At 25.6% G+C, this 9,946-nt stretch overlaps 3 protein-coding genes across 3 annotated transcripts; 2 read left to right on the top strand and 1 right to left on the bottom strand.

The window, feature by feature from the left end:
- The first annotated feature begins 682 nt into the window (after positions 1 to 682).
- On the top strand, positions 683 to 4,795 carry LOC114125828 (uncharacterized). Its single transcript, XM_027989618.2, has 3 exons — positions 683 to 958; positions 4,341 to 4,473; positions 4,543 to 4,795. The coding sequence occupies exons 1-3, from the start codon at positions 811 to 813 to the stop codon at positions 4,691 to 4,693; spliced, it is 432 nt and encodes a 143-aa protein (XP_027845419.1). The 5' UTR covers positions 683 to 810; the 3' UTR covers positions 4,694 to 4,795.
- Positions 4,796 to 5,021: 226 nt separating this feature from the next.
- On the bottom strand, positions 5,022 to 7,084 carry LOC114125826 (metallo-beta-lactamase domain-containing protein 1). The gene is made up of 4 exons (XM_027989617.2): positions 7,046 to 7,084; positions 6,611 to 6,679; positions 5,834 to 5,858; positions 5,022 to 5,753 (listed from the first exon to the last, which is right to left on the bottom strand). The coding sequence occupies exons 1-4, from the start codon at positions 7,082 to 7,084 to the stop codon at positions 5,185 to 5,187; spliced, it is 702 nt and encodes a 233-aa protein (XP_027845418.2). The 3' UTR covers positions 5,022 to 5,184.
- Positions 7,085 to 7,771: 687 nt separating this feature from the next.
- Positions 7,772 to 9,864, top strand: LOC114125831 (uncharacterized). Its single transcript, XM_027989623.2, has 3 exons — positions 7,772 to 8,184; positions 9,005 to 9,125; positions 9,186 to 9,864. The coding sequence occupies exons 1-3, from the start codon at positions 8,114 to 8,116 to the stop codon at positions 9,294 to 9,296; spliced, it is 303 nt and encodes a 100-aa protein (XP_027845424.1). The 5' UTR covers positions 7,772 to 8,113; the 3' UTR covers positions 9,297 to 9,864.
- Positions 9,865 to 9,946: the final 82 nt, after the last annotated feature.

The following is a 9,946-nucleotide window of genomic DNA, read 5'->3' as shown; positions in this document are numbered from 1 at the left end:
TTACCGCTGTCATAGATTTTAATGACCGAGAACCAAAAAAAACGAATAGAATTAGCAGCCTTGTGCGAATTTAATTATTCCGGCCAGACACTGCCTGCCTTCCAACAAGAACAACTATTTGTTTTCGTCTCGGCCCATATCACGCCGCTTAAGAACGATGGGGTCCCCGCAGTAAAGATCATAAATTTGATCCTTTGAACACTCGCATATCAATAGACTCGTCCGTTCAAAAACGAATACGTAGGTATTATGTTTAATCGTTGCATAGGTTTTAGGCATGTCTTCTTTATAGTTTCCAAAATGATTATAGCTTTCCAGATAAGTAGATAGGTAGTAGATTATATAGGTACTATATAATTAATATGTACCCCCAAACTCAATCGGCAAACTGAAAAATTATAACCATCAACATTTTTTTTTGTCTATACAATGGAACACAAACATTTCCTATACTTTGCACAAAATATATGTAGGTATTTATTGATATGAACAATAGGTCTGGTAGAGGTTCCTATACGCATGCTTATAGTATAACCAATACACACTAATACTTTATACATATACCTAGATATTTTACGTACAGTACACGGTATAGGTAAAATGAATTGTTTTTTTACAATCGATAACTAAGTCCAAAAGGTTAGTCGCCAAGGTTATCGCGGGTCTTGGTCTCCGTGTCTTAAAATTACGCGTATTTAGTTACGTCCTTCGCATTCACGAATTGCGTTCTATTGTTTATTGTTATTAGCTGCAAATACTCCTTAAATCAACCTGTTTTGATTTGTCATTCACAAGTCACACGATTTGATCATGTCGAAGGTATCGTGCACAATCATTTTGTCAGTGGTCGCATTGTGCTCTCTATCCATAGCGGCTCCAGATGACATCTACCGCGATAAGGAGAACGTGCTTGAAGCCAACGGTTTTGGAAACGAAGAAGTCAAAAAATCTAATCTGAGTGAGTGAACAGAAAATTTAATTTTTCATAATTTAATCCTAATATGTGAGGCATTATAATTATTATATTATTTGTTTATAATACTCGAGTTTTGGTATTAGGCACCATTTACAATAACTATTCATTATTTTATTTATTGGTTTATCGTACCTATATGACAAAAAGCATAACTGTATAGTCAAACATTTAAGTTAAAAATTAATTTTTTTTCTTTTTCGAACAATGCATATGTATGATAAGGCTATCATATGTAAATACAAAGCTTAATTCTATAATTTATTAATAATATTAACATGTAGAATTAATTATAATATTATTAGTGAATAGGTAGGTACTGATTAGTAAATCAGTCTGTGTATTTATGTTTCCTCTATGACCTATTGAGGTTTGCAAATAATCTAAGTAAAACCACAGTAGATATTTGCATAAATTGATGAATAAATGATTTGACTTAATACTAGTGAATAATCCTATTAGGAATTATATGAAATATTATTTTGGTTGACTGAGCTATTACATCACACCATAATTGAAAGCCTCATTAATCCTTATCTATCTATGTATATAAAATATATGATCTATTTTGAGAACAGTTTTCGATTAATGCTATTTATATAGATGGTACTCTTTAAGATAAATACTCATTACTCATTTTCTTAAAATGTTTTTAACGTTTTTACAAACATTTTTTGATATATTATGAAATTATTGGAAAACAAAATTAATCAGAATAAAAAGTAGACAAGTGGATACCTTTCTGTGCTATACATAAGATGTTGAGTGGGTTACTATTAGGTATATACATGTTTATACGCCTGTAATATCTCTAAGTATATGATATATATATTTTTTTAATATAAGTTTTTCTTGGAGAATGTAGCATTTAATTTTTATAATAATATACATTTATACTATATTATAAAACTCAAAATTATAAGAAATACAATATAGTATTTTAGTACTTATAGCAAAATTTATAATAATATAATAAGGTACCTAATGTAGAAGTTAAATTTCAGCAAATGTTTTTAAACTATAACAAAACAAATTAATATCATTGTTCATTATTTAAATAATTTCGTTCAAAATTGAACTTATAATGCCTATAAAAATGACTGCCTTTAGAAATTTAGATTTCATAATTTCAGTATTAACTACTTATGATTTTCTAACTACAAAATAATTTGCATTTTTTTGTGATTTTGATGAATTTTAACAAAGTTTTAACTTCAAATACATATTATAAACAAATTTTTTTTTTAATATATTTTTAATATTTTTATGTACAGGTATAAGAAAAACTTATGTGAAATCTTGTATTAAATTTTCAAAAATGTTGATTCGGTGAATAATTTTTTATAGACATGAAAATTTGAAATGCCTATAAATAGTATATTTTGAGTAAACATTTTTTGAAAATTTCAAGTATGTATCTATGATTATTCGTTTTAAAATAACAACAAAAGACAAAAATCGTTTTAAAAATATAGTTATTATATACTATGGATAAATTTAATGTTGTGAACATTTGTACTTCATATGTGTATAAAATATTAATTAGGTTTTCCAATAAATATTTTATAAACAAGTTTAAAAATGTATAAAGAACCTCGTAAGTGTAACTAGTATGTATTTCTAACTATAAAATATAGCTTGTATTTTTCGAGATTTTCATGAATTTTGTCAAAATTTTAAATTTAAATGCTAATAAAAAAAATATTGTTGATATTTTATAGTAGTTTAGCGTAAAAATGTCGATTTTTTTTTTTAAATTTGTAGTTTGTTTTTCTCGATTATAAAAGAAAATATTGGATATTTTTAATCTAGACCTCTCTGAAGTAGTGAATTAGTGTGATCTACATCTAAATATTCCAATTTGCTATCCAAAATCACTCTCAAAGTTGACCCTCAAATTTTATCGACAATTTATCGGGTATTCAATTAAATAAAAAAAAAACCCATCATAGTAAAATCAATACTGTCATCACTTCGCGCTCCGCTCAGAAACTAAAAAGATATATTTTACTATTTTTACTAAATAATAATTAAAATGACAATACAATTTTGCTTTAAAGTAGTTTTTTTTTAAATAACCAAGTTATGAAAAAAATTTTTTCAAAAGGCATAAACGTTAATCAATATTTTTCGGAAAAAGAAAGTTTACCTTTAAAATATATAATAAATTGTTTAATATTAATTTAAATCTTGAGAATTAAAAAAAATGACAAAATGTAATCTAATATTATTCTCAATAGGTTTTTTGCAGTTGTTTTTTAATTATCATTTATTAATAAATAATAGCTGTGTGTTAAATGTTTTAAATTATAAATGCAGAGATAAAATGATGAACGTAATTTGTTTACAGTGAAGTTTTTTGTCATAATGCTCTGTAGCAGTAAAAATACTCAAGAATTCAACTATTAGAGGGGTTTCTGGTAGAATATTGGATCTAATTGATACAGAGTACAGAGGGGGATAGTAAAAAATTCGCAGTAGTTATAGTTCACAAAATAATCAGGCCAAACTAAGAATTATACAAATTAGAAATATCTAGGTACCTACTCAAAGTTTGTTTTTCACAAAATCTTTTTTGTTTTTAGTCATTAATCAATATCAATAATTATAAATCACCTTAGCGATTTGAAATTTGAAAAACGATTTTATCATTTTCTAGATAATATGATCAATATCGTTTTCAAAATATTGTTGTGCTTTAAGAGCTATCTAAGTATAATTAGAAATTTTAAATTTTCTACTTATTCAGATTTATATATATGTGATTACATTTTTGTTTGTAAGTAAAAATGCTTAAACGTTTAATACAAGTTTACAAGTTTCCAAATTATATGTTATTTGTTATTATTCAACATTTAAAAAATATCAAAAATACAGTAGCTATATAGTATATTTTTTTATAAGCATTTCAAGTTAAAATTTATGAATTTTCGAAAATGAGTAAATTATTTTGTAGTTACAAATTTATAAAAAATGTAAGTTCATTTATTCATAAAAGTTCTAAATCTTAAATAAAAATAAATATAATGGATTATGTTGAGTTTTAATGTAAAAGTGTCCTTAATAAGACAAGTGAAGTCTACAGCTTGTCTGCAGTCTTGTGCTTATCCTTAATATAAGAAAACAAGGTTAGGTGTTAATCTAGTATTAAGCTTTGTTATTTAATCCCAGATGATCGAGGGATGAGGGTGTTATAAAATGTTACAGGTGTATAATTCTTAAATCTGAGTGATTCAAATAATTGTTATATGAATCTGGGTAGATATTTTAGTAAACTAAAATCAACATAACATTTTCTGTTAATTATATTGGTATACAAATGATTATTATCTGAATAAAAATTATGTATTTTTAACACATATTACAGTTACAAAATGTTATGATGAGGAAACAAAATCAGCCTACAAAGTAGACTCTGTTTGGTATCCAGTGGGAAAATGTGAAAAAAGAACTTGTTCTAGGCAAAATAACTCAAAAACTCCAATTATAAAAACTATAGAGTAAGTCATATCAAAAATTTAAACCTCTAAGGAATTAACATAAATTGTAATATTTTTTCTTTTTTCCAGATGTGAGCCGTGCACTTCATGCAAATTGCCTAATCAAATATGCCACCCACTTCGTTCTGATAAAAATTATCCTAAGTGTTGTTCACAGTGTTTAACAAAATCCGCTATACTTATGAAAACAGAATCAAGGAAAAAATACCAAAACGTTTAAATATTTTCTAATTATTGTTGTATTCATTCAACCCTATTATTTATCATGTATAAAATATAAGTACATTGTACTATAAATATATTTTAACTTTAATACAGTGTAGATACCTACTTAAATTAGAATGGAATTTGCCGTTATTACTTCTAACACAATTACAACATAGAGAATTTTAACTAACAAGTTATACTTATATAATTATTTTTATTTTTTTTATGAAAAACTATAGTTAGTGATAAATGATAATATAGATGATACATAATTATTGTTTGTACAAAAATTATTGTATGGCATATTAAAATCATAAATAATAATATACTAAAAACAAAAATAAAACAAGTACTAATAATTATAATATCATAATGTTTGTTAACAATTCCTTACAATTATTGGCAGCATAGGTACTTTGTATAAATAATATGATTATTATATATTAATATTTTATTTATATATTTAGATTATTTAAATATTTTTAAATATTTAATAATAATTGTTCACTTATATTTCCTAGTAGAAAACATAGCACCATGACCTGGTATGATCCAATCCACTTGTTCTATAATGGCTTTTCTATATTTTTTCTGTGAATCCGGATTTTCACTACCAGCATTTAACCAAATAGATTCATCCATTATATCGTCTTCATTTTCAAATAAGTCACCCACAATTGCGATTGATTCTTTGGGGGTCTGAACGATAACAGATACATCAGTCAGTGTATGTCCAGGGGTTGAAATAACTCGAATACTCTCATCAATTTCATACACACCATCACTGTTGAAAAATGCACTGTCATCATAGTACATCTGTTTGTAACTAATACATCGGCCTACCAGATGTTTAGCATTTAAAAATAAGTTATTGTTACCCACATGATCAGAATGGCCATGAGTACTAACTACATAATCAATGTCATCACATCCAATTCCATGTTTTTCAATAGCATTTATTAAATTCTTACCATCCCATGGAGTCATAGTATCAACAATAATGTTTTTTGGACCTTTGACCAATGTGCATGTACAATTGGCCAACATACCACCTTCTGTTGATCGGCAATAGCCTACAAAAAGAATGTGAACTTCGTACATGATAGAAGTAAATTGTAGGTATGAATCTTATTTTTCTATTCAAATTACTCACAGCCACAGATCAAGTCAAAGAGTAACTGTTAAAAAATATAATTTAAATTAGACATTATTAGGGTATAAATCTTATATTAGTGCCTATACCTACTACAGGATTAATGAAAAAAAAAAAATTTTATTCTGTTTTTTTGCAATAGAATTTCATCTATTCTGTGGTAATATCATTGATTAGGTAAATTTTATATTATAAAAATAATAGTATTTTGTAGAAGTAAATATAAACAAGTTGTATACATAATATAATTTCCAATATTATTGAAGAAGGTGTAAATGCACATTTATAGATGCGTGACAATTGAGCTTGAAATAATTATTAAGTAGGAAGGTAATAATTATCGTTTATAAAAATTATTTGGAAGGTAAATAGGTAATTGAGTTAATACTATTAATTTGCATTAGGTATCACTGTTCATTGTTTAATTGAACTTTGAAATATCTAAGCATAGGAAATTTAACTATTATATTTTATACTACCTATTAGGTGCGTATCTAGAAATCACAAATGAGGAAGGCTTATCAAAAAATGATAAATAAAGAATTTATTATAAATATTTTTTAAAGTAATTTCATTTTATATAACTTAAAATACGGCCAGAGGGGGGGGGAGGGCTAAAGCCCCTTAGCCCGCACTCGGATCCGCGCCTGCTACCTATCACAGCATCATCTACCTATTCATTATTAAAACATAATCCCTATAAAAAAATAATCTACTTTTACCAAATCAACATAATATTATTCCATAATATAGATAAAAGTATTAATAATAACTTACTGGTTTATATACTATGCCAAAGATTTCAATAGAGTACCTAATGGGGTAAGAGTTTATAATATAAATGGACTATAAAAGTTTGTAAATCTATAATATAACTAACAGTTTAAACAATATATATAACTACTACCTAGGTAATTAATAACAAAGTAACATGGTGCATGTTAATAATAATTAATATTGATAACTAATACTGTATAAATACTTAATAGTTTTAACTTCTCAAGTTTCACTTCTAAATTTTAATAGAGAAAACTTCTAAAATTAAAAAAAATCACTCAGAATTATTATGCTGAATTATGTGCTGAATGTATGATATTATATTGATATCAGAAAGATAATAATATTATGGTAGTTGATAGATCATAGATAACAAATTAGTATATTATTATTGTTATTTATCACTAAAATAGATAACAATATAATAATATATACAGCACTGTCTATATAGAGAAGATGTACAATGTAAATCATGATTCATATTTCATGATGCGCATGGCACAGACTATGTAAATTATTATTGACAGTCATAACACAGAACAATAGTAGTTACAAACAAATTATGATCACAGGGCACAGAACATCAGAACACTAGAGAATGTTCATGCCAAGGTGGAATGATATTTTTACATTTTATAATTTATAAATCTTCTTTTATTAATAAATCAGATTATTCAGGTTTAATTTGTGTTATTGGTATTCACACAAACTAGGTACCTATACGAAAACATTGAAAACTACTACCTAGGTATATTTTCATATTGTAAATGAGATTAATACCTCAGACTACAGTCTGTGGTATTAATCTCATTTGGCATATATCGTAGGTACTTAATACATAAAAAGTTTATGTAACAGAATAAATTAATGGTAAGTAGGTACTTATATTGACATTAAGAAATTATTATTTAGGAAATATTAAATTGGAAAAAACGGCGGTCGTAAAAAAAAATTCGCTAATACGCGGTTGCTCATATACCTACTTGGCTTGCGCTACAACGTTCGTTCTTTCAAATAATCAAATGTTAATTGTCATTAAAATTTGAATGAATTTAAATTTAACACATCTATTACTACTAATGTTTATGATTACCTACCTATCTAGATATTTACTTATCGATTTAGTCACTTAGAAATCATTATTTTTAACTATTATGCATTAGATTTAATAATGTTGTTTTTTATAGATTACTTTAATATATTTATTATTTTATATTTAAAGTATAAAGATTAAGTGTATATTGTGTACTATATGTATTTTGTTTTTGTTATTTAAATAGATACGACCTAGGTCAATACAGCGTGCTAATGAGCAAACTAATATTAAAATAATGGTGTTGTTTAGTTTATATTTTATAATAGTATGTAAATCTATTATTCATATATTCGAGTACCTATTTTACCAGTTAGTCCGTACACACTTGTAAAAGTATAGTTATTATCCTATTTCCTGAACTCTTATGTGTACCAAAGTAAACATTTAGAAAAAAAGCATTTGTTAAAATGAATGCCTTTATAAGAAAAACTAATAATAAGTGTTTGTACTTGTATAGAAACAATACTTCGACAATGAGGTAAGACTTTTTTAGTACCTACCTATGTATAAATGTATAATAATTAACGTTTTAAGATTTATATAGGTGTATCTGCGTGAACCTATGATGTTGTTTAGGGCTTAAAATAAAAGTTTGAATTTTGTTATATTTTTATTATGTTGTGTATAGAATAATTCACCAACTAACATGTATGTTCACCTTCTTTTTCTTTTTCAATAACATAGTTATTCAAAATATGATTTTTGAAATTTTTAAATATATTTACTTGAAGACTATATTTTCAAATTCTTTAGATTTTTTTTGTACTACTTGAGGAGTACCTTGTACTCTTGTGAAATTTGGTGAAGATATACAAACTTTGTGTTTCCAATGAGAACCTCTTTTTTAAACAGGATCCAATATTACATCAGTTTTAATTTTTGTAAATACTAAATAATCTTTAAATGTTTTCATTCTTAATATAAACATTTTAAATTTGAAAAATTATTCTAATGTTGAATTAGGCCCTACAACAAATTATCCACCAAATAATTTACAAGTAAAAATCAGTGGGGGGGGGGGTCTCATTTGAAAAATAGAAGTTTTTATCACTACGGTAAACTCCTTAAGTACATACTATGAAGATTTTGAAAAATTTGAAAATATGGTGTTTAAATACTCGTATTTTTAAAAGTTTTAAAAATCAGAATTTAAAAATTCATTACCTATCAAATAAAAAAATGGGAATGAGAATGATTGGTAAATCATCCTGTATATATAATAATTATTTTATTTTACCGTATTTTTGTAGTTTGTGTTTATTAGTTATATATTAATATTTTATGTATGTTACATATAGATTTAACCGGTATAAAAGTGTTGAGACGAGAATTGGTGGATTTGGTGGAGGAGGTTCAATTGGAGATTCAGGTGAAAACAAACACGAAGCTTCTTCAGAAGAACAATATTTTTATAAAGAAGTAAATTTTAAATGTTGAGAATTAATCAATAGAATTTCTGTTTTATATTTTAAATTATAGAATAAGTTTCAAGTTGAAAAATTAAAACAAATTATTGCGTTTCGGAACAAGCAGATAGATGAACACATCGAGGACATTGTAAAAAGTATAAAAAAGTTTGACAAAAAATAAATGACACCATACTATTTTCATTGGTATTTCGTACGAATACTATAAGAATAACTATCGTGTTAATTTTAATTATTTAAAACTTATATTATTTAAAATATAATTATACATTAATACATCTTACGGTATGTTATATATTAATGTCATAATGTCATAGTCAAATAGTCATATTAATGATATATTAAATGATAGAATTTTTTATTGATTATAAATTTTCTAATTTTTTAATTGAACAACTACCTATCCTAACGGTTTCACTTTCGGATGACACCCCAAAAGGCTTAAATTAAAATAGTTTAGAGATTTTTTTACAAATTTGATTTTTAATTCAAAATTAAATTAATTTCCCAACGGTAATGGTACTGTTGAATGTCTTTCCACAAATACTATACTTATTAATTAACTAAATTTCCTTTTTGTCATCATATTTAAGGTTTACTTAGTACGGCATATTGGCATAGTATGTTGTATAGATTGTGATTCCATTTTTCAATTAGTACCTATAGTGAAAAAAATCAAATCAACACTCTATCTCCCTTTGGCCTATAATTTTGACGATCCAGAATTTGTATACAATAATTACTATTTAATATATTGTATTATAAATATACTGTCCTAGTGTCCTACTACAGTGCCCACTGCCCATATACCTA

The sequence above is a fragment of the Aphis gossypii genome, chromosome 2 (genome assembly GCF_020184175.1).
Source record: "Aphis gossypii isolate Hap1 chromosome 2, ASM2018417v2, whole genome shotgun sequence".
Taxonomy (NCBI): domain Eukaryota; kingdom Metazoa; phylum Arthropoda; class Insecta; order Hemiptera; family Aphididae; genus Aphis; species Aphis gossypii.
Note: the sequence above shows the minus strand (reverse complement) of the source record. Positions and strands in the feature narration are given on the sequence as shown.

Excerpts from the sequence above, each read along its gene's own strand:
- LOC114125828 (XM_027989618.2), top strand. The coding sequence starts at position 811 with ATGTCGAAGGTATCGTGCACAATCATTTTGTCAGTGGTCGCATTGTGC. Across the intron at positions 959-4,340 it reads AGTCAAAAAATCTAATCTGA|TTACAAAATGTTATGATGAG; the intron begins GTGAGTGAACAG and ends CACATATTACAG. Across the intron at positions 4,474-4,542 it reads CCAATTATAAAAACTATAGA|ATGTGAGCCGTGCACTTCAT; the intron begins GTAAGTCATATC and ends TCTTTTTTCCAG.
- LOC114125826 (XM_027989617.2), bottom strand. The coding sequence starts at position 7,084 with ATGATTTACATTGTACATCTTCTCTATATAGACAGTGCT. Across the intron at positions 6,680-7,045 it reads TTCTCTATATAGACAGTGCT|TCCATTTATATTATAAACTC; the intron begins GTATATATTATT and ends AAACTTTTATAG. Across the intron at positions 5,754-5,833 it reads CTTTGACTTGATCTGTGGCT|GCTATTGCCGATCAACAGAA; the intron begins GTGAGTAATTTG and ends TTCTTTTTGTAG.
- LOC114125831 (XM_027989623.2), top strand. The coding sequence starts at position 8,114 with ATGAATGCCTTTATAAGAAAAACTAATAATAAGTGTTTGTACTTGTAT. Across the intron at positions 8,185-9,004 it reads AACAATACTTCGACAATGAG|ATTTAACCGGTATAAAAGTG; the intron begins GTAAGACTTTTT and ends TGTTACATATAG. Across the intron at positions 9,126-9,185 it reads AACAATATTTTTATAAAGAA|AATAAGTTTCAAGTTGAAAA; the intron begins GTAAATTTTAAA and ends TTTAAATTATAG.